The sequence below is a fragment of the Euprymna scolopes genome, chromosome 40, assembly GCF_053919585.1.
Source record: "Euprymna scolopes isolate OS-2025 chromosome 40, ASM5391958v1, whole genome shotgun sequence".
NCBI lineage: Eukaryota > Metazoa > Mollusca > Cephalopoda > Sepiida > Sepiolidae > Euprymna > Euprymna scolopes.
In genome coordinates this window covers 50,884,751-50,909,469 of record NC_136521.1, presented here as the reverse complement: position 1 = coordinate 50,909,469, position 24,719 = coordinate 50,884,751, and the positions used below count along the sequence as shown (strand labels likewise).

The window sequence follows — 24,719 nt, the reverse complement described above, 5'->3', positions numbered from 1 at the left end:
AAAAAAATTGTTGACTTTCATTCGCTCACCTCTGGAAAGAAAACAAATGATAAAGAAATCTAAACCGACTTTAAAATTATAAAAACAAGTTGATTGAATTCCTGGCGAGCAGATCCCATCAAAATCGAGTATTACCCTTGGATCAGTTGAAATATTTGCAAATGTAGAGGTTGATTTGGATTCATATGAGGATTGAGATAAAATTCGTTTAATCCTATTAATTGTTTTTCAATTGTAGGCGTATCCCTTTTCTTCCAGAGGTTCTCTGCTTCGGTGAAAAATCGACGCTTAGAACTTTCTGGTATTTCTTTGTCAGCAAATCATTCATACAGAGCAGAATGATAAAATTGTCGCTCTAGAAAAAAAGGATTCCGTTTGATGAAAACGTTTTTTTTCCCCCTCTTGTTGCAGGCCATCTACTAGTTGGCCAGATGTGCACAAATCCCAAAAGCGATAGGAGCCTTCTATCATGTCTGAAAGTGATAAAATGTTCAACGAGTGAGATTGGAGATGTGCCACTGTACAACTCATGCTCTCTACCAATCCAAGTTATTACAGCAAGACCATTGCCAGCACCCTCAAAATGCATTGCTGGATTGTCACAAATAATAGGACATGACCAGGGTGATGAAAACAAAGTTTCCGGCCATGGTTATGGTCTTTGGTCGCGGTTTCACGTAAGGGTCACATCATGCCACCTCACATCTTCAAAGTCGGTTTGAAAGTCAACACCAAAGTAGCCTTGGATGTGTTGACGGGTGTGGTGATTCCCTGGTGAAATCAGGTAGCTGCTGGCAGACTTGCTTCAGGATTCAGAATGAGACAACTTTATCGTTCCACCTTGTATATCATATCCATTGCTCCTTCTGCTTCTTGTAAAATCGGTTCTCTCTAAACACTTTCTCACATCCAAGGCTTATTCTCTATCTCTACAAATCTAATATCAAAGCATGGATGGAGAACTGTTATCATATTTCGACTGGTGAATCTGTGTCGCATTTGTAGGTTCCTGGTAAGACAGAGAAACGTACTTGCAATTTGATTGGTCCCACCCTTTCTTCTCTGCAACCTCTCTCTCACAAATGTGATGTCAGTGGAGCTCTACCGTGAACATAATGATACAGTAGAGAGAGGCTGGCAACATTTCTCTTGCGTGGAAAGATGTACGGACGACAAGAGAACATCGTTTACCAGACAGTGCTGTAAGGTTTCATTTTAGGTAAAGAGAAATCCCATAAAGAAATAATAAATCTCATCTGTCTGTTGAAATGTATGTATGTATGTTTGTACGTCTGTCTAAAACTTTAGACAGAGGCGACAGATTTTCACGAGATCAATATCGTTTTAAAGCTCCATCCTTCGGACAACAAATATCGAAAGATTGGCTAAAAACATTAATTCCTTCATCCTCAACTGGGCACTTTTCTACAAGGAGGGGGGGGGTTGCTTTTTTCGCAAATATTTTCATCCCCTCTTTTCGATCGACTAGCCTTAATTTAAACCTTTGCCACTTCTGGTTTGGCGATGGAAGCAACGGCAAATATGTCACGTTTTTGCGGTTTTTTTTTTTACGTTCTTTTCCTTCCTTTTGCGTTACGGGTCTGAGCCTGCCTGCCGGCTTCTTCTTCTTTTTTTTTGCTCAACACACACCTCCAAACACCTGGCCACCCAGGATAGTAAAGAAATAAAAAGACAAATTTCACAGAAGTTGTACGAGAAAAAAAAGAACATAATATTTTAACTGTTGGGCTGGCACCCCTACAGATTCTGACAATGGACTATTCCTGACATCAGTTCCGGTAACCAGTTTCTGCTATCGAGTAGTCTGGACCTGGGACTCAGCGAGAGTGGATCATAACCATACTTTGTACTTCCAGTTGAGCGGAGTCCGATTCAGCCAATATACATTTCGGTACTCCTGCAGTATTTTACCCACCGATTTCACGATCTTAGCCGAGCGTTGATCGACATCCATCGGAAAACGCCGGAACATGGCGAGCGGTACGATACTCTATCAGCCAATCAGGGCGCTTCAAACGAACGCGCAGCAGACGAATAATTTTCATTGAAATTACACACATAGCGTTTCATTTCAGTTATTTTATTGTTCAAAGTAAAAATACACAGCCTTTCATTTCAGCTATTTAATTTAGCGATAAAAAAAAAAAAAAAAAATCGGGAGCTGTTGGAAACATATTTATGCGAATTTATGTGGAGACAAAAATTTGGACACAACCCTTTTGTCTCCATAATAAATCAAATCGCGGAAGGCTACCCGGTTTGGGAAGGAGCTTCTTTCCACATCCTCTGAAAACCCTTTGCTCCCTACTTTGCCTCTCTACAGTCAGTAGAAAATCTTCCAGTCGGAACTAAAGATAAACAGTAATTGTTGTCCCCCCCCCCCACAAACATTACTGAAAAAAAAAAAACAAACAAACAAAAAAAAAACATTGTTGTTACTGTTTAATAACGTTTTGTTAAAAACACAAAAAAAAAAAACATTGAAGTGTTTATTACTGTTGCTTACCCCCCCCCCCCCAAAAAAAAGCTATCGGAAAACAAAATGAACCAAAAAAAAAAAAAAAATATTCAACAAAATAAATTTATTTTACTTTAAAAAAACTTACGGTAAGTGTTTGTGATTTATTTTATCCAAATTTTTTGTATTAATTTTATCCATTTTGTTGTGTGTGTGTGTAATATCTTTTCCTTGTAATGTTGTTGCTATTCACATACTTTTAGCGTTCTTGCACCGTAGCTCCGAATTCTCGGCTTTCGTCGGCGTTAACGCCGAAAGCGTTCGTCAACGCTCGGCTAAAATCGTGAAATCGGTGGGTAAAATACTGCAGGAGTACCTACATTTCTGTATTTTTTATTAATATATATATATATATATATATTTCATTTCACCATTTCTAAGCCTTCTCATTCCTTTCGACATTAAGCCACAACAAAGGAGTTAAAAGTAAAAGATGGGAATCTTGCGATTCAGATAATCTTTCTCGTTCATTAATATGTAAAAAGATGAGGAATCCAATTCATTGCACACCGAATGTGGAACTGCTCAGCTGGTGAAAATGAATACAGTTCCGTACAGATTTTTTAATGGTCATTATCAAAGTTTTTCAAAGCCTTCTCCTGACAAAATTCAAGTTTGTAAACAAAATTTGATATATTGGGCGTCCAAAAAGTCCTTAAACGGTTGAAAATCTTTGTCATTTTACCATTTATGATTATTTTTTTCTCCGTTTCAAATATTTTACAGATAATATTTTGGAAATTAATTATGGATAAGTATAGCATTGAACAACATACGAGGGGTGTGCAATAAGTAATGCCCCTCACATACTTCCCATAGAAGTAGAGCAACGAAACATGGCACAGTTATCTCTACATAAGAACCACCCAGAATTATGCATTTCTCCCATCATTTGATGCAGCTCTGGAGACCGTTTTTGTAGAACACCCCAGATTGGTCCTCCAACCACGACGTGACTTCAGAAATCAAGGCTGCATAATCTGGGAAACGCTTTCTTTTCAAAAACAACTTTATGGCTGGGAAGAGGTGAAAGTCAGAGGGTGCAAGGTCAGGAGAGTAGGGAGGATGGGGAAGGATTTCATGATCACGCTTCTGATCTGGCGACATGCGAGTTGTGGACCGAAGCGTTGTCCTGCAGGAGGAGGGTACCTTTGATGATCTTGCCCCGCCTCTTGATTTTGATAGCTTCCCTCATTTCCTCAAAAGTAAAGCATAATAAGCTCCTAATTGTGGTACCCTTTGCCAGGAAATCTGTCATCACTACTCCGTCCTGGTCCCAGAAGACTGTGAGCATGATCTTGCCAGTGGAGGGCTGCACTCTTGCCTTCTTTGGAAGTGGTGAGTCCAAGTGCTTCCATTGCATTGACTGGGCTTTGGTCTCTGGATCATAGTGATGGACCCAGGTTTCATCCTGTGTAATCAGACTTTTGAAAAACTTTGACTCATCTTCTTGGCATATCTCCAAATTCATTCTCAAGCATTCGACGCGTTATCACTTCTGGAATGGTGTGAGCAACCTGGGAATCCATCTGGAAGACACCTTATGCATATGCAAATGGTCATAAATGATAGTTTCCACAGACCCTGTACTAATCTTGACATCTTGGGCTATTTGGCGAATAGTAATGCGCCGATCTTCCAAAATGGCAGCCTCAACTTGACGGACAGATGCCTCATCAATAGCCGAGGGGAGGGGGGGGGAGGACCAGGTCTGGGAGCTGTTTCCACAGACTTTCGGCCATGTTTGAATTCACGATGCCAGCATTTTACAAGGTCATATGATGGGGCATTATCACCATGAGTTTCTTTCATTTCATCAAAAGTCTCCTGTGGTGTGCGTCCTTTCAAATACAAAAACCAGATCACTGCTCGACATTCAACAGGCTCCATTTCACACCTGACTTAGTTCAAACACCTGTAAAACAGAAACCACAATTAGTTCAGAGCTGTAATTTGCCACATAACCCGTAGAGATATAAATCATTGCACATGCAGAATTTCGGCTAGATCAGACAACTGGAAGTGGGTCAGGGGCATTACTTATTGCACGCCCCTCGTATGCAAGTTGTGAAATTGTTTTACCAAAATCAGGGGTCAATTGTTTTGACGCAAAGAGCTCATCGACGGCGTTTTCATGTAAGAGGTAGCCCAAGTCACAATACAATTCAAAACATATATTAACAAACCCCAAACTCTGCAAGAATTGAGAGAAAACATCAGGAACGAAATAAGGGAGTTAAATCGCAACCAGAGATTCTGCAATCTGTCATGAATAATGTTTTGGAAAAAGCACAAATATGTGAAGCTGAAAATGGGCAATATTTAAAAGACATTATTTTTCATAAATACAGATTGTTTGAATTTTGCATTTAAAAAAAAAAAAAAATTTCCCAATGTCTTAGACAAATGGTATTAAAATTACAGAAAGATATAAAAAATAAAGAATCGGGGTTTGTATTACTGTACACATAGATTCGAAGAAGTTGTCAAAAAACAAATGTATAACAAATAAATGTTATCAAAGGCAAGATAAGTTACTTTTCTACCTAACTAGATAAGTTTTTTGTGTCTTTATTTAATGTAACATGTTTATTCAGCTCGAAAAGCATACAGTGTTTAGCGATGTATTGGAAAATTCAAAATGGCGCCCGACTCTCTCTTTAACACAGTAAGTTCGGGAAAAGGTGTTATAAATAATAAACTAGACAAAATACTGTTAGAAATTCGCTCAATATATGTTACCGTGACATAACTTGACATATATTTGGTGGTTTTTAATAGTATTTTGTCTAGTTTATTATTTATAACACCTTTTCCCGAACTTACCGTGTTAAAAAGAGAGTCGGGTGCAATTTTGAATTTTTGAATACATTGGTAAACACTGCATGTTTTTCGAGCTGAATAAACATGTTACATTGAATAAAAACAAAAAATATATCCAGTTTGGTAGAAAAGTAACTTATCTTGCCTTTGATAACATTTATTTGTTATATATTTGTTTTTTGACAACTTTTTCGAATCTATGTGTACAGTAAAACAAACCCTGAATCGATTTGACGTTTCTGAATTTTTTAGATGAAGATGGGTTATTTGTATTATTATTCATCGGACTACTGTTCTCATTTTGAGTGTGATTTTCACAACGGTTTGGTCGATGTAACCTCCGACTTTCTTCAGGTGGATCTTGTCGAACTCGGGGATGTTTCTGTCGAACTCAGGAATTTAGACGGAATTTTGAGCGGAACCCTTTATTTACTTCATGGAGGTAGCACGCTCTTGTTCCGTCAGCCATGACTGGATAGAGATCCTAAGTAATTCGTACATATATGTTTCGGTCGCCCACACTGAGGATTGAACCTTCAACCTTCAGGAGAAGGTCACTTTTACAATTGATTTTTCCTCGTACTCTAACCACTGCGCCACGCAAGGACCCATGGTTATATTGTCCGAAACGTTGTGAAAATCACACTCAGGATGAAAACAGTAGTCTGTTGAATAATAATACAAAGAATCAATTTAAGTTTGAAACTCTTCAGTGACTTTTTGGACACCTTGTATATAAACAATCTATATATATAAAAGCGAAAATGTATGTATGTATGTATGTACGCTTTTCCTCGATGTCCACAAAAGGCTTCTTTCAGAGAAGCGCTCGCTCGCTTCACAACTTCTTAAAACTTTTTATATCATCTATAAATTGTAATATCTCACACTTAACCACGGAGCTCGCCTGTCTATTTAATTTTATTGACTTTCAAACGTTAATTATTCGACCTTTCCGGCATCGGCATGCGTTACATTCGGTTTTCGGTATAAACAAAAAGCGAAACTTGACTAATTACTGGCCGAAAGCCACTGGCCCGCGCGCCAAGATCAAAGTGTAGTATCTGTTCCGGCAGATGCTGCACTTAAGATAATTTGTACCAGTCAATGGAGGGGAAACCCTCTATACTGGGACAATTATTATTTTTGGTAACCAGAGTGACCCCTTTTTGCCTACTTTTGGGGGAGCTGGTTTTTACCTCACATTAAAAACGGCCTTGTGCCTAATTTGCTCAGTGGGGGAGCAAATAAATACCATCTGTTCCGGCAGATACTGCAAGCTATGACTAGCTATGACTAGCAAAGACCAGATGTGGGGGCAACCCCACATGCCTGACTTTTAACCAGCTCCCATTTCCCACCTCTCGGGAGCTGGTCCCCTTTTTCCCTTCCCCCTCCCTACACTCCTTACATTAAAAATTGGCCTTGTGCCTAATTTGCTCGGTGGGGGAGCAAATAAATACCATCTGTTCCGGCAGATACTGCAAGCAAAGACCAGATGTGGGGGCAACCCCACATGCCTGACCTTTAACTAGCTCCCATTTCCCACCTCTCGGGAGCTGGTCCCCTTTTTCCCTTCCCCCTCTTTTCACTCCTCACATTAAAAATTGGCCTTGTGCCTAATTTGCTCGGTGGAGGAGCAAATAAATACCTACTGGCCGAAAGCCAGTGGTCTCTAGAGAGCTAAGTAACGTTTGGTCAATGTCCACTTCGTCATATCAGACGGTAGCTTTCATTTCGAGATGAGACGCTTCCCCTAATAAACAGGGAGCGGGTTTTTAAAAACAAACAAACCGATTTATTGACCTCATTAAAAACTGTCCCACACAAAATGCTAACTGCTGAATACCTATCGCCGTCACGTCAATCAAAAACGCGCAACTGTTTTTTTTTTTCCACACTTTACTATTTTCCAACTGCGCGTCAAGGCTTCATTTTTTTTCACGGGCACCTGTTTTTTTTTCACATTTCGGGTTTTTTTCACACACACCTACAAACACCCGGGCAACGCCGGGTACCCCTCGCTAGTGATATAATAAAGCAATAAACTTAATTGATAACAGGAAAAATCATTTTAATTTACATACAAAACAACATGGCTGTCAATCATATTTACATTGTTTGACCCACTTATATTTGAACAACCATGCGCAATTAAATGTTATTTTCCCCATTGTTGATTGGTCGACACTGTGTTCATTTTTCTTTTACATTTTGAATTTCTGGTATTATGGATACAAGAGTTACATCTCTTTATCATGAAACTATGGGCAGGAGCTGCTAGAAAAGACTTGTCCTGCCTTGATAGGGTTCAAAATAGACTTTGTGGCCTGGTGGGAGATGTCCTTTTCTCTTCGCTGCAACCTCTGTCTCACAGAAGAGATGTCGCGAGTTTGTCTCTGCTTTATCGTTATTTTCATGGAAAGTGTTCGACTGAGCTTCAATCTATGGTCCCCCCCCTTTGCCAAACTTTCACAAGAAACACTCGACTAGCTGAAAACACTATCAATAATTCCCCCCACTCTTTATCTGTGCCTAAACCTAAACATAGATTCCATGATCAAAGCTTCTTTCTTAGAACTGCACGCCTGTGGAATTGTCTTCCGTTTTCCTGCTTTCCAGCTGTCTATAATATGGTTGTCTTCAAGTCCAACGTGAACAAGTTTCTGATGAGCCGTTCCACTTAAGTTAACAAATTTACCGAACTTCCATTACAATCGATTACTATATTGTGCTTTTGACTACTGTACACTCTTTAACCCTTATCCTTGAGTAGCCTTTCGGCCTTGATAAGTGGTGACGCCTATGTAAAACAAAAAAAAAACTACCGGATAGTTTTGTGAAAAGGGACGTAACTCTTGTATCCACAAGATACTTTTAGAACAATGTATTCCGATTAGAACATTTTAGAACAATGTATTCCGATTAGAACATTTTAGAACAATGCATTCCGATTAGAACATTTTAGAACAATGCATTCCGATTAGAACATTTTAGAACAATGCATTCCGATTAGAACATTTTAGAACAATGCATTCCGATTAGAACATTCTAGAACAATGTATTCCGATTAGAACATTTTAGAACAATGTATTCCGATTAGAACATTTTAGAACAATGCATTCCGATTAGAACATTTTAGAACAATGCATTCCGATTAGAACATTTTAGAACAATGCATTCCGATTAGAACATTTTTGAACAATGTATTCCGATTAGAACATTTTAGAACAAGGTATTCCGATTATAACATTTTAGAACAATGTATTCCGATTAGAACAATGTATTCCGATTAGAACATTTTAGAACAATGTATTCCGATCAAAACATTTTAGAACAATGTATTCCGATCAAAACATTTTAGAACAATGTATTCCGATCAAAACATTTTAGAACAATGTATTCCGATCAAAACATTTTAGAACAATGTATTCCGATCAAAACATTTTAGAACAATGTATTCCGATCAAAACATTTTAGAACAATGTATTCCGATCAAAACATTTTAGAACAATGTATTCCGATCAAAACATTTTAGAACAATGTATTCCGATCAAAACATTTTAGAACAATGTATTCCGATCAAAACATTTTAGAACAATGTATTCCGATCAAAACATTTTAGAACAATGTATTCCGATCAAAACATTTTAGAACAATGTATTCCGATCAAAACATTTTAGAACAATGTATTCCGATCAAAACATTTTAGAACAATGTATTCCGATCAAAACATTTTAGAACAATGTATTCCGATTAAAACATTTTAGAACAATGTATTCCGATCAGAACATTTTAGAACAATGTATTCCGATCAGAACATTTTAGAACAATGCATTCCGATTAGAAAATTTTAGAACAATGCATTCCGATTAGAACATTTTAGAACAATGCATTCCGATTAGAACATTTTAGAACAATGCATTCCGATTATAACATTTTAGAACAATGTATTCCGATTATAACATTTTAGAACAATGTATTCCGATTAGAACATTTTAGAACAATGTATTCCGATTAGAACATTTTAGAACAATGTATTCCGATTAGAACATTTTAGAACAATGTATTCCGATTAGAACATTTTAGAACAATGTATTCCGATTAGAACATTTTAGAACAATGTATTCCGATTATAACATTTTAGAACAATGTATTCCGATTATAACATTTTAGAACAATGTATTCCGATTATAACATTTTAGAACAATGTATTCCGATTATAACATTTTAGAACAATGTATTCCGATTATAACATTTTAGAACAATGTATTCCGATTATAACATTTTAGAACAATGTATTCCGATTATAACATTTTAGAACAATGTATTCCGATTAGAATATTTTAGAACAATGCATTCCGATTATAACATTTTAGAACAATGCATTCCGATTAGAACATTTTAGAACAATGTATTCCGATTAGAACATTTTAGAACAATGTATTACGATTTTATCTCCAATATTTAAAAATTTTATTTGATACTTAAAAAAATAAAAATCTAATAGTATTCATTTCAATTTTATTTCTATTTTTAATATTGCAACAGAAATTTTCATAAAGAAGATTTTCGCGGCGTTTTTACCATGTTTTCAATATTTGCAAGGTAATGATAGAAATAAGACCTTTTCAAGGCAAAAGTCAAATTTCAAGCTTGTGCGAACACTTGAAGAAAATAGAAAATGTGCGCAAAAAAAAAAAAAAAAGAAAAAGAAAAGACTTTTCTTTCTTTGAATGTTGCATCAGCATATTTTTGTAACCGAGCATGTATGACAACCATATGCAAATATTAAGCCGCGAACAAAATGACATCACGATAAGGAAAAAGAAAAAGGCTATAAAATGAAGAGAGAGAGCACATTCAAAATGATATTCAAGAGGACAGGTTAGAGAGAAGAAGCATGATCAGTGTTTTTCGGAAAGTACTGGGAAATAATGCTGTTACTACAAAAAAAAAAAAAAAAAAGAAAAAAAGAAAAAAGAAAAAAAGGAGTTGAGTTATTACTTGTCCTATGTTCCTTTTGACAAACAAAACGCATGTGTAAGCGTGGTACGTTACGTTCTGGCAACTTATGCAAATTGTTGCTGGAATATGATGAAACATTTAGCCAATGCAGCAGACATTTTATAAATTGGAAAAAAATATTAGTTTTAATTGTACAAAAATTAAAATTACGAAAAATAAAATTTTTTAGTAAAGCAGTCACAATGCCTTCAAAACCATCATCAAATTGACAGTTCAAAAGGCTTTAAAACTACCATCGAATTGACAGTTCAAAGGGCTTTAAAACCACCATCGAATTGACAGTTCAAAGGGCTTTAAAACCACCATCGAATTGACAGTTCAAAGGGCTTCAAAACCACCATCGAATTGACAGTTCAAAGGGCTTCAAAACCACCATCGAATTGACAGTTCAAAGGTTTCAAAGGTACTGTTGACTTGACAATATGAAGGCTTCAAAACCACTTTCAAATTTCCTATGCTATTCCTATTTACTACTGCTTTTAGGTTAGAATCCAAATGTAGTATTGTTCCATCCTCAGTCAGAGGTGACAAAATTCGGCTAGACGGAGGCAATTTAACAAAAGTTTTTTTACCAATTCATCCGAATCTAGTTGTCGGAATAAAGTTGTTTTCATTTTGCCAGGAAAGGAAATTAATCAGAAGTATGATGTCAAGCAGGTGCAAGAAAATGCATTAAAAAAAAAAAAAAGTAGTATTGTGAGTGATGAATTTGCTTGAAGGTGTATGAATACCAGGTGCCGTATGTAGGTGTATGTCGGCATCTCCCTGCAAGAACTGCAAAAACGATGTCGTCATCCAGGATATATATGCAACTGGGAACTGCTTATAAACTTCTTCCTTTGGGGAAAGCTAGTTCAACCTGCTTAGGGTGACTGCTGCCACATTTGAGCCAGATCTTTGTCATGCTCTAGTGCCTTGGATATGCAGATGAATTTTATAAAATTCATGCAAAGGTTTTGATGAAACACAATCCATAGAATACTTTATTCAAGTTGATAACATACACCTGACCATGCCATGATATATTATAAATAATAATAAAACTCGCTGTCGAATTGACCGTTCAAAGGCCTTCAAATCCGGCATCGGATTGACCATTCAAAGGCCTTCAAATCCGGCATCGGATTGACCATTCAAAGGCCTTCAAATCCGGCATCGGATTTTCCATTCAAAGGCCTTCAAATCCGGCATCGGATTTACCATTCAAAGGCCTTCAAATCCGGCATCGGATTGACCATTCAAAGGCCTTCAAATCCGGCATCGGATTGACCATTCAAAGGCCTTCAAATCCGGCATCGGATTGACCATTCAAAGGCCTTCAAATCCGGCATCAGATTGACCATTCAAAGGCCTTCAAATCCGGCATCAGATTGACCATTCAAAAGCCTTCAAATCCGGCATCAGATTGACCATTCAAAGGCCTTCAAATCCGGCATCAGATTGACCATTCAAAGGCCTTCAAATCTGGCACCGGATTGACCATTCAAAGGCCTTCAAATCCGGCATCGGATTGACCATTCAAAGGCCTTCAAATCCGGCATCGGATTGACAATTCAAAGGCCTTCAAATCTGGCATCGGATTGACCATTCAAAGGCCTTCAAATCCGACATCGGATTGACCATTCAAAGGCCTTCAAATCCGGCATCGGATTGACAATTCAAAGGCCTTCAAATCTGGCATCGGATTGACCATTCAAAGGCCTTCAAATCCGACATCGGATTGACCATTCAAAGGCCTTCAAATCCGGCATCGGATTGACCATTCAAAGACCTTCAAATCCGGCATCGAATTGACCATTCAAAGGCTTTCAAATCTGGCATCGAATTGACAGTTCAACAACCTTCACAACCACCACCTAATTGACACTTCAAAGCTATCATCAAACTGACATTCCAAAGGCTTCAAAACTATTGTTCAATTGACAATATGAAGACTTCAAAACCACTGTCAAATTTCCTATGGATCAGGAGAAGATAAAATTATCTTGCCTAATTCTACTGCCGTTTTTAGGCGAAAATCCAAATGTAGTATTGTTCTGTCCTCAGTTAGAGGCAAAAATCTTTTGAGACGGAGGCAATTTAACAAAAGTTTTTCTACCAATCCAGAGTTTCCCTTTTAAATAAATTGTATCCAGTTTTGCCCTCGTGAGAAATCAAATAAATATTGATGTACATATTGTCTATGATGGAAGTCGAGCATGGCTGGACTGTAAACTTGACATGCCAGTGTTCTGTTAGCAGCACAGTACCAAAATGAAAAATGAATTTGCGACGCCGAAACCTACGCAATAAAAAAAGGCCTCAAATCCATGTTCTACTAATAAAATGAGCAGTATTCATCCTATGCGGATTGAACCAGTTTTTTCTAGGAGGAGGAAGTGTCTAGGGAATATCAAATTTACAAGTGGTTTCAAGTTGCATCTATACATATTAGTGATGGAACGATTTTTTTTTTTTTTTTTTTATTACATAGGCATCACCACTTACCAGGGCACAAAGACCACTCGAGGATAAGAGTTAAAGAGTGTACAATAGTCAATTGGACAATATAATCTTGCATCCCTCTGCCTGTTTTACAAGTTGAGAATAAAGTGCTTGTGAAATTTTTTTATTTTGATTTCAAACAAGGTATTTTCAAATAAGTTTTCGCAATAATACCGTTACTTTGTATTTTAAAGCGTTTTTCGCTCTATCTGATCGTTCAAATTACAATCGTTTTAGAACAATTATCTTTTCAAAACACTGAATACAATCAAGATGGAAAAAAAAAAAAGCAAATTCGCACAATTTCCTAATTTCAATTCAAGCTAGGCCGAAAAGTTGCTGAAACAGCTCGCGATATTAACGAAGTGTATAGCCCAGGAACCACTACCGAACGCACAGTACAATGGTGGTTTAAGAAATTTTGTGGCGGCGACAAGAATCTTGAAGATGAGCATAGTGGTCAGCTATTGGATGTTGACAATGATTAATTAAGAACCTTAGTTAAAGCCAATCCACACACAACTGTCTGAGAAATTGCTTCTGAATTAGATGTAACATATATGACGATTTCCAACCACTTGAAAGAGATTGGAAGGACAAAAAACTTGATAAATGGCTGCCTCACAGATCGAGTGACAACAAAAAAAAAAAAAAAAAAAAAAAAAAAAATGCCATTATGAAGTGTCATTTTCTCTTTTACACAACAACAATGGCCCGTTTCTTGACTAGGTTGTTACTTACAATGAAAAGTGGGTTCTTTTACGACAACTAGTGACGCCCAGTTCAGTGATTAGACACCAGCGAAGGTTCATGACACTTCCCGAAGCCAGAGTTGCACCAAAAGACGGTCTGGCTGGCTGTTTGGTGGTCTGCAACCGGCCTAATCGATTAGTTTTTTTTAATGCAGTCGAAATCATTACGGCAAGAAAGTACTGCCAACAAATGGATAAAATGCATCAGAAACTTCAACAAAATCCAGAATTAGTCAACAGAAAAGGCCCAATTCTTCTCCACGACAATGCCACACCGCATGTTGCTAAAGCGACCCTGCAGAAGTTGAACGAATTGAGTTACGAAACTCTGCCTCATCCGCCAGACCTCTCACCTACTGAATACCACTTTTTCAAGCATCTCAACTTTTTGTGTGAGAAATGCTTAAAAAACCTAAGGCGATATAAAAAACGCCTTCATTGTCACCAGAAGGCAAAATTTTCATGGCACTCGCATAAATACACTTGTTTTGTGTTGGCGGAAGGGTGTTGATTCTGATGATGCTTATTTTGATCAATAAATCTTTGTTTAAGTCAAGATATATTCATCTGAATTTAAAAGTTAAAAACCGCATTAACTTTCTTGTCAACTGATATTTTGATGGAATGTGCTCTGACGAATTCAAAGCAGTTGTAGTCCTTTCTTCGGCATAAATATTCCCAACAAACGTGACAAGCAGCAAAATCCCACCCCTCCACCATAATGTCAGAAACTCTTCCCTAGGACTGCTAGATTTCGGAACTCCGTCCAGAGTCCCTACTTCCATGACTGTACTGACATGTAGAAGTTCAAGTGTAATGTGAACAGACATCTCGATGCTAAACTTTTTACATAGTGTCCCTGTAGCTTTGGTCTCAAATAGTAGCCCCTTACGTCCAAGTGGCACTGTGCCTTATTTGGGGTGAAAAAAGGGGAGGGGCGTAAAAGAGTAACTTATCTTGTATTTAGTAACATTCATTTGTTGTATTTTATTCCCCCCCCCCCTGTTTTGTTGAAAATGTCCAAAATCCTTTATGGTCTCCACCAATCGAGTAAAATTTCCGGAAATGATGTTTAATTATTAGACATTCGAAAGTGAACACAAAATCGAGTATTGAGTATTCGTATTATTTGGATTCTTGGACTGCTGTTCTCCTCTTGAGCGTTATTTTGAATGTTTCGGCCGACGTAACCTCCGGCCTTCTTCAAATGTAACTCTTATCTGCACGAAACCCTTTATTTAATCCACGAAGGTAGCATGCTCTCGCTCCGTCAACGAAAGTCCTAAAGACTTCTCCCCAGTCATGGCTGACGGAACGAGAGTCCTCAGGAGGACTTCTACCCAGTCATGGCTGACGGAACGAGAGTCCTCAGGAGGACTTCTACCCAGTCATGGCTGACGGAACGAGAGTCCTCAGGACTTCTACCCTGTCGTAGATGACGGAACGAGGGTTTGTATTACTGTACACAGATTCGAAAATGTTTTCAAAAAACAAATATATAACAAATAAATGTTATCAAAGGCAAGATAAGTTACTTTTCTGCCAAACTGGATATATTTTTCGTGTTTTTATTCAATGTAACATATTTATTCAGCTCGAAAAACATACAGTGTTTACCGATGTATTCGAAAATTCAAGATGGCGTCTCACACCCTCTTTAACACCGTAAGTTTGGAAAAAGTTGTTATAAATAAAAAACTATACAAAATACTATTAAAAACCCGCCGAATATATGTCAACCTATGTCACAGTAACATGTATTGAGCGAGTTTTTAACAGTATTTTATCCGGTTTTGTATTTATAACATCTTTTCCCAAACTTACCGTGTTAAAGAGAGAATCATCAGACTCCATCTTGAATGTTCCAATACATCGGTAAACACTGTATGGTTTTCGAGCTGAATAAACATGTTACATTGAATAAAAACACGAAAAATATATCCAGTTAGGTAGAAAAGTAACTTATCTTGCCTTTGATAACATTTATTTGTTATATATTTGTTTTTTGACAACTTTTTCGAATCTATGTGTACAGTAATACAAACCCCGGAACGAGAGCAAGCTAGCCCACAGTGGATTAAATAAAGGGTTGTGTTCGAAATTTCGTGCGAATTCCGGAAGTTTGACAAGATACACCTGAAGGTCGGAGGTTACATCGACTGAAACGCTGTAAAGCTAGCACTGAAGGTAAGAACAGTAAAATCGAACATTATGGTTATTACTGCCCCCCCCCCCCCATAACAAGTCCAAGCAACATTGCAATATTTCAGCATGCAGAATCACATGTTCAGAAATCAGGCATGCAAAAAAACAAAACTAGTTAGCAATCAGTTTAAACAATCTGATTTATCAAAACTAGGTAAAAAAAAAAAAAAAAAAAAACTAATTAAAGGAAAAATAGGCTCAACAAATTAAAATCACTTTTTTAACATAAATATGCTGGTTCAATTGTAGGGAATACTTTTTAAAAATAAAATTCGAAATCAATTCTTATTTCTGAAATAAATTTCCAATTTACTTTTCGATAGATTTAAAAACAGATTTTTTTTTTTTTTTTAATTCAGTATTTTTAAACGCAGGCGGGTACAATCTATTTGTATTTTTCTTCCACTAAAATAATTGTTTTTTTTACTACTTTACAATATTATTACGAATAAATAACTTTAATGACGCGCCAAATAAACGTTGAACGTTCTTTTGACACACAACTAAACAGACAAGTTTTTAATTTAACCAATTTTTAAAAGCGAAAATGGAAAAAGTTGGGACAGCTGATAGACCTAATTTAATAACATTAAAAAGAAAAAAGGAAACAGACACTGATGCATACAAATAGAGCATTAAAGTTCTATTATATACATGTTACAATTTTATCTCCAGATAAAAAGTTTTATTTGAGACGAGTAATGAATTTTATTTCCTTTTGACGAATAACACGTGAAAATATGCCAGATATTCTAACGTCACTATAGTACAATTGAACCGGGAAGGTTAGATTTTAATTTTCAAAGCACATCGCATCTTTGGCGCCTTTAGGGAATAGCTACGACACGATCCAAGCAATTATAACAATAGACTCGATATATAATGAAACGTTCCGGTTTGTATTTCTTTATCTATTCCTGGCTTAATACGACCTTTTTATTTAATCCTCATAGACATTTATCGTCGATTTATGTGAATTATTTAAGATCTTACCTGCTTCATCGGCCATGTTTTCAAGTTCACGACTGAGCATAACACAAGGAATGTTTTCATTGGTCAAGAGATTTTTGTATTCTGTATCAATGATTCTGATTGGTTAAGCAATTTCCTTATTCTGCAGAGACGATTTTGATTGGCTAATAGATTTTGGCATACTGTAAAAGCGATTCTGATTGGTTAAAATTTTTTCCATCACTTGATCGTCATTTCTTTATTTTTTTAAATTGTAATTTTTATTACGGTAATTAAAAAACAAATTATTATTTTTTTATTAATTTGTTTTTCCTTTCCGAATTAATCAAAAAGAAAGAAAAGCTTTGTACGATTTTTTTGTCTGTAAAAAGAAAAGAATAAATAATAATAATAATAATAATAATAATAATAATAATAATAATAAAAACAAGAGATAAATGAAGTTATCTCCCCTTGATGAATTCAGTCTGGGGGGAAAATAATCCTAAATTATCTTTCAAGTGGTGTTTTTTTTTCCTTCTTTCTTTCCAAATTACCAAAAATAGAGCAATTCTCGCGCAAACGACGGCACACGTGCCGCATGTGCGTCAAGGAAGAAGAAAAAGAAGGCGAAAACCAAGGAAAGACTGTTAAAAGTTCTTTTTCAATGGCCTCAGCGGCGACCATGTCGACCAGCAACCCCAACGACAAGAAGAAGAATTCCACCTCGGTGGGAGTCAACACGGCGAATATACCCACTGCTTCTCCTATCATTATCAATAAAGAAGAGAAGTTTCCAGATAAAACCCTGGAGGAAGAGAAAGACATGAGGAACTCGTGTAGTCCACCCTTAAGACCCAAAGGATCCCTTGTTTCCGAGCACAGTGGCTCCTCACCCAATCTTACCAAACGCAAGAAAGACATGGAGAATTCCAGGGACGGTTCTTCGTGTTCCATGTTCAAACGTAAGTTCATAACAAAACATCTATTTACCTATTTTTTTTTTTTTTCGACGGCGTCACTTATTTATTTTTTAAATTAATTAATTTGGGTTATTTGCACTGCTATTCTCCTCTTGGTTGTTTAAAGTCATGGCGTTTTTTGGCCAATATGTCATCTCCGGACTTCTCCGGGTGCATCTGTTGCGAATTCTGGAATCTGGAAATTCCGTACAGCTTCCCAAAGTTCGAGATGATGAACTTGAAGGTCGGAGGTTGCATCGGTCGAAATGTTCTGATTAATAAATAACAACCACGGCGGAAGTGCTGAATATGATAGAAATGCTAACCCTCATCGTGAAAATTTCGATCTTAGAAATTATTTAACTTGTGAATTAAGAAAAATAAATAAATAAAAATACGGTACTTATGCACTTAGGTTACCGTGCTGAAATAATAACGTTATTATTTGAATATGGAGAAAAGAGCGTGTTTTGTAACTATTCTGTACTTCTGTCTAACAATTTAATAAAAGAAAGGACATCGTGAAACTTGAAATTAACTTGAAAATACTATTTAAAAAATAGCACGGTAACATAAGTGCATAAGCACCAAACACTTCGGTGTTTATTCAAATTGGCACTTATGGCTTCAGTTAAAATACGAAAACAAAGTCTTCATGATGTACGTACTCAGTGCAGAGCGAAAATGCCATATTCCAAAAATTACGTAAATCAATCGACTATTTCTTTTTTTTTTTTTAACTAAATCTAAATTTACGATTTTTACCGAAACTATTGAACATAAGGCTGATTTTTTTTTTTTTACCCCGACATTTCGAATTATCTCCCCCTTATTTATTTCAACGCATTTCATAATGCCCCACGAAAACACTACAACTCGTTTAGTCGTAAAATTTGATTTTCTTGAATGAAAAAAAGGTTCTTGTGCAGTCAGTGGGGATCAGTAAGTGCACTAGCACTGAAAAAAAAAATACTTGATCAAATTATGTGATTTTTGGAATATAACGACTACGTACATCATACAAACTTGTGTATTTTCTTTACTTTTAATTGCCACCATGAGTGCCAATTTGAATAAGCAACAAAAAAATTTAATAATAAATAAAAAAAAAATATATAGAAAAAAAAATTAGACACAAAAAAAAATCAAATCCGTTTTATCATCAAAAAATTCAATTAGAAAATCTCAAACCTTGAAGTGTGACGTCACACAAGCTAAAAAAAAAAGCTAAATTATATAAAAAAAAAAAAAATAAATAAAATTTGCAATTAAGAAATCGTGAAAGTACATAGTTCTTTCCCACTGCAAGAACTGTGACACCGGGATCGGAAAGTGGGAGTATCGGCGCTCTCCGAGAAGGGAGCACTCTAACCTGCAAAAGGTGCCTAGGCAGCTCTGTTGGCATTCTCTGGTGAGGGCGTCCCAAACAAACCTCCTTCCCTAATAGAGAAGGCAAAGCCTGGGAGGTTGGACCTCCCAGAACTGCACGGGAACAGCATCATCACACCGCAATCAACAGGGACCAGGTCATTATAGGAATGATCTAATCTTTTTTTTACATGGTAGTCACCACTTATTAAGGCCCAGAAGCCACTTGGGGATAAGGGTTATTGTGTGTACAGTAATCAATGGGATAATATCGTAGTAATCGTTAGTATTGGAGATATGATAAAGTGTCTTAAGGGGGCGGTTTATCAGGAATTTGTTTATGTTGAACTTGAAGACATCCAAGTTGTAGTCAGGTGGGAAACAGGCAAACGGAAGAGAGTTCCACCTGTTGATTTTGGGGCTTGAGGATAAAAATGCAATTTAGAAACAGTTATTTTAAATCCCAACAGATCCTATTTGGCTATTCCAAAGTTCCAAGTGTTCTTTTGGTGTTTTTTTACAACCTGCCCCCAATCACCCCATGTTAAGAACGGCTTTCGAGGTTGGGGGTGGTGTTTATTTTGAAAACCGTTCTTAACATGGGGAGGTTGGGGTGTTAATATGCTGGGGCACGTCGTAAAAATTTACCTGTTTTTTTTTTTTTTTTTTACGTTTGATTTCTGTTGACTTGTTTCACAAAGAATGCCCTGGAAAAGTGCTTTCTGATTAATATTCACCAGTTTTTAAATAAGCAAACGGACTTAAAATGGATCAGGAACCCCAAGAAATTTGCGGACCTTGCTTTAGCTCAGGATTAATAGTAAGAAAAATAACTAATTTTTACTTGGAAGAAAATCGGCTGTTATCCTCATCATAGTTGTTTCACTTTTCGGCCAACTTACCCTAGACAACAACAACTATAAAGATAAGTCTGTAAAAAAAAAAAAAAAAAAAAAAAAAAAAGATACAAAAATTATGAAGCATCATCTCAAAGGATTTCAAAATATAAAAATAAAACTGGTTTGTTTTACTATACACATAGATTCTAAAAAGTTGTCAAAAAAACAAATATATAACAAATAAATGTCATCAAAGGCAAGATAAGTTACTTTTCTATATAACTGGATAAGTTTTATTAGTGTTTTTATTTATTTATAAACAAGTTCTTGATGAACCATCCCCCTAAGTAATACAATTTACAAAATTTCCATTACTTATGTTTACCAGCTGAGCATTCGCCCTGAAAATAACGATAAAGCAGTCTCACAATTACTATTCTGTGGGACAGAGATTGCAGGAAAGAGAAAAGGGCATCCCCCACTAAGTTACGAAGTCTATTTTGAACTCTAGCAGCTCCTGCCCAGATGTGACAACGGTACTCGATTGTTCGCCATACCTGGCTTTTATATAGGTAGAGAATTGTATCAGGAGTGAGATATCTACTGGAGCGATAGAAGGATCCCACCATTTTTCCAGCAACCTTGGCAATGGATTTGATATATGTGTTCCATTTCAGGTCAGGAGTAAAGGTCAAGCCCAGAAGCTCGTCAAAATATGAAGCCTCTCCAAGACGAGAGCCATTCATTTCAACCGATGCCAGATTGGCATCAGAGTGTAGATGATATTTATTCAGTTTGAAAAACAAGTGATATTGAGCACTACCAGAGAACAAGAAAAGATGACTTTGATGTCTCGATAATCACTTCAAAACAAGAAATAAAACAAAATGGTCGTAGAAACCTACCCAATGTCACGGTAACATTTATTGGGTAGGTTTCTACTGCCATTTCGTTTTATTTTATATTTTGAAGTCATTATCAAGACTTGAAAGACATCACAGCTGTCTTTTTGTTCGTTGGTAGCGCTTAATATTACTTGTTTTTTGAACCGGGAAAAACACTGAAAAATTACCCAGTTAGATAGAAAAATAACATATCTTGCCCGGTGGAATCTGTGTTAAATAGAGAAGTAGTCAACCATCTCAGCGAAAACAACCTTCTTAGTGACGTGCAAGATGGTTTCCGTTCTGCTAGATCTACAGTAGAGGTGCTTACAGTTATATCTCATAGGATTAGCAAATCTCTCAACGGAGGCTCCCCTCTCTTTCTATGGCAATTGCTCTTGACATATCAAAGGCGTTTGATAAGGTATGGCATAAAGGTCTACTTCAAAAGATCTCCAGCTATGGTATAGCTGGAAATGTCTTCTCAATCATAAGACTAGTTGTTGATGGATAGAAATCTGGGCTTGACCTTTACTCCTGACCTGAAATGGAACACATATCAAATCCATTGCCAAGGTCGTTGGAAAAATAGTGGAATCCTTCTACCGCCCCAGTAGATATTTACCTGCTGATGCAATTCTCTATCTATATAAAAGCCAGGTACGGCCAACGATGGAGTACCGTTGTCACATCTGGGCAGGCGCTGCTAGAAGCAGCTTATCCTGCCTTGACAGAGTTCAAAATAGACTTCGTAACTTAGTGGGGGATGCTCTTTTCTCTGCTCTGCAATCTCTGTCCCACAGAAGAGACGTTGCGAGCCTGTCTCTGCTTTATCGTTATTTTCATGGCAAGTGCTCAGCTGGTAAACATAAGTAAGTAAGTAGCTGCTGCCACTTCTGGAGTCTGCGTAGCCATGAACATCCTGAAATTAGTTCACTAATTGGTAGCTCTGTCACTTTAGCTAACCACTGTAGTGCCACAAAAATATTTTCTGGCGAAACTATTAACAAAAGTGCTTCTCACGACCTGCTCTTGTCCTGTTCCCTGGAATCCTGCTAATTCTGCCAATCTTTGTACATTAATTGCATATACATCGACTGCTTGCCGGTTCATTGCATCCTCTACAGTTTTGCATATGCAGAAAAAATTACTTTAGTAAACGTCGCCTTTAGTTTAACCTATTTTCTCTGCATCCTGTTGATCCTCCTCTGTTTACTGAAGATACAGGGGTTAGGCATCCCTCTTCGAGAAACAAGGACATAAAACTTGCAAGGTCTTCAGCATGTTGTTGCTCACTTGCAGCCGAAATAGCTTGAAGAGTTCTCAACCGCGCAGAGATCCTGCCGACTGGACTTATAATTTGTCTTTTCATACACTTTCTATTTTACCACATTTGCATATCTTATGTGATCTTTTCCGTGGCCGTCGTGTATATTTTGATACTCTATCTGGCACTGTTCCTTTTTCTCCCCCCTCTTGCTAAGTCTGCTTTTCATATCTCTGACTTTATTTTCTTTTTCCCTTTTTTATACAGCAATCCAATTTACAAAATTTCCACTAATGTTTACTACACTATAATCCCATTGACTAATGTATCCCCATTAACCCTTATCCTCAAGTGGTATTCGGGCCTTGATAAGTGGTGATTCCTAGTTAAAAAAAAAGAATGAAATGAGGTGCAGAACATGGCTGTGGTTAGTCTGTTCTGCTTTTGTCAGATAGCATGGCTAGTTTGATCTCTAGCATTGGATGGCTTAATGTCGGGATTTACCACTTTATGGTAATCTCCGTTTGCTGGAGACGTTGAAATACGACCAAGAATAGAGTTTACAGAATATGATTAAGACAATTCAGAGTAAAGCACACCAAAGCAGGATGACATATTTACATATGTTAAGGAGAATTTATTTATACAAGAATTCCCTTTGAATTGCACATAACCAAATGTAAAATAATTGTTTATCAATTGGAAAATAAGATACAGTCACTTTTGGACCAGTGATTTCTTTGAGAATTGAAACAGAAAAAAAAAACTATCCTCGTAATAACCACAGCCATTGCCACCACGAATGATGCTAATCACACTATGGTACTTTTTTCTGTGATGTCAGCTGGTTACGCAACTTTAATAGAACGGTTTTCTATTTACGTAGACCACACTCGAGTAGGTTAATACGCATGATCGTCCAAAATAAGTCAAACTGTTATAATGAAAATTAGCAAAAAAAAATTATTTGAATTGAATATTTTTTTTTTTTTAATCGGTATATTTTACGACAGTCCTGTGATCAAACACCTGTTCGTAAAGCAACATTTTTTATTTTTTTATTTGAACTTTAAGAAATAATTCGGTCTAAATTAATTTAAACTTCAGAGAGGATTTAGTTTTAATCTATAAAATTTAAATAGTATTAAATACTAAATTAAAACAGATTGAAACAAAGCTAATAAATCCTGCTTAATCCAACTTAATCAGAAAGAAAGGATTGAATGACTGGAGATGTTTGTTTTGGCACATTTTTTTTTAATATTGGTTGATAAAAGCTTGACATTAAGTGATAATAGTTCAAATAAATTTTAATTATATTTATTATTATTGTAGGTTGACACTTTCGATTGGCACTTATAGCGATAACCAAAAAAATGAAAATATCAAAAGGTTATATTGTATGTATCTGCTTTGGACTGAAGATCTCTGAAAAAAAAATTTAATTTAATTTGATTGAGTAGTTTTTTTTTTTGTTTTTTTTTTACAGCGGAAAAACATGTTCTTATGAGCGCGCGTTGAAGTCAGCCATTGTGAAATTTGCTGAACACGCCATGGGGAGATAACTCCATGTAAAGTGCCGATACTCTCTCCCCATCTTTAATTCTAGCTTTTCTTCCTAAAAATCGAAACTTTTGCTCGGTATCATAACAAATTGTTTATTCGCTGTAAAAAAAAACAAACAAAAAAACTACTTGATGAAATTAAGTGAAATTTTTTTTTTTTTTTTGAGAACTTTGTTCCATAACGGATATGTGCAATATAACCTTATTTTAATATTTTCATTTTTTAATATCTTGATTAAACTGTACAAGTACCAAAACTTATCTTGTATCTACTTAAGATTCATGATTTGAAAAATCACAGAAATTGTTTTTTTTGTGAGGAGGGGGGGGGGCGCTTGTTCAGATTGGCACTTATGGCAGCAATTAAAAGTAAAGAAAGTACAGAAACAAATGTATGGTATTTGTACCAATCACGGAACTAAGATGAAATATTAAAAAAAAAAAACACGTAGTTTGATCAAGTAGTTTTTTCTTTTTTATTCAAGCAAATAAAAGTTTACAATTAAGCGAGGCGCAGTGTTTTCATCGGCCATCATGAAATTCTATGAAATAAAAAATAGGTGGGACAACTTAAACCGAAGTTGAAAGGTAAAAAATCAGCCTGTTAATACAGTTTAGTCGTAAAATCATTAAAAATCTAAATTTTGATTTTCTTAGTTTTAAATAAAACTACTTGATTGATTTATGTAATTTTTGGAATGGGCCGTCTTCATTCTGTAACGAGCACGTTTTCTGTATTTTCTTTACTATTAATTGCCACTATAAGTGCCAATTTGAATAAGCATCTGCTTTTATTTACGAAAAACAAATTTGCCGTTTTTTACCAATAAGTTACAGACGAGACCATGTTTTACTAGAGAACATAAGGGGAGGTAATCAATTGTTTTGACAGTTTCCACATGCATTAGGGTTATCTTCCCTTGTACTGAATATTTTATTTATTTTTTTTTTTTTTCACCTTCATTGAAACAGTAAAATTTTCATGAATAATAATAAAAAACTACTTGATCAAATTACGTGATTTTTGAAAATTTTTGTAGTGTGGACAACAC

General features: G+C 36.2%; 2 protein-coding genes across 2 annotated transcripts in view; one reads left to right on the top strand and one right to left on the bottom strand.

Annotated features, from left to right (window-relative positions):
* Window positions 1-16,905, bottom strand: part of LOC145265560 (uncharacterized) — a 58,987-nt gene extending 42,082 nt beyond the window's left edge. The window contains exon 1 of the mRNA XM_080121535.1: window positions 16,825-16,905. Coding sequence (XP_079977661.1) covers window positions 16,825-16,864 — 40 coding nt within the window. The 5' untranslated portion in view covers window positions 16,865-16,905. The remainder of the gene's footprint in view (window positions 1-16,824) is intronic.
* Window positions 16,906-17,251: 346 nt separating this feature from the next.
* LOC145265559 (ubiquitin carboxyl-terminal hydrolase 19-like) overlaps window positions 17,252-24,719 on the top strand; it is a 110,297-nt gene continuing 102,829 nt past the window's right edge. Inside the window, exon 1 of the mRNA XM_080121534.1 lies at window positions 17,252-17,747. Coding sequence (XP_079977660.1) covers window positions 17,384-17,747 — 364 coding nt within the window. The 5' untranslated portion in view covers window positions 17,252-17,383. The remainder of the gene's footprint in view (window positions 17,748-24,719) is intronic.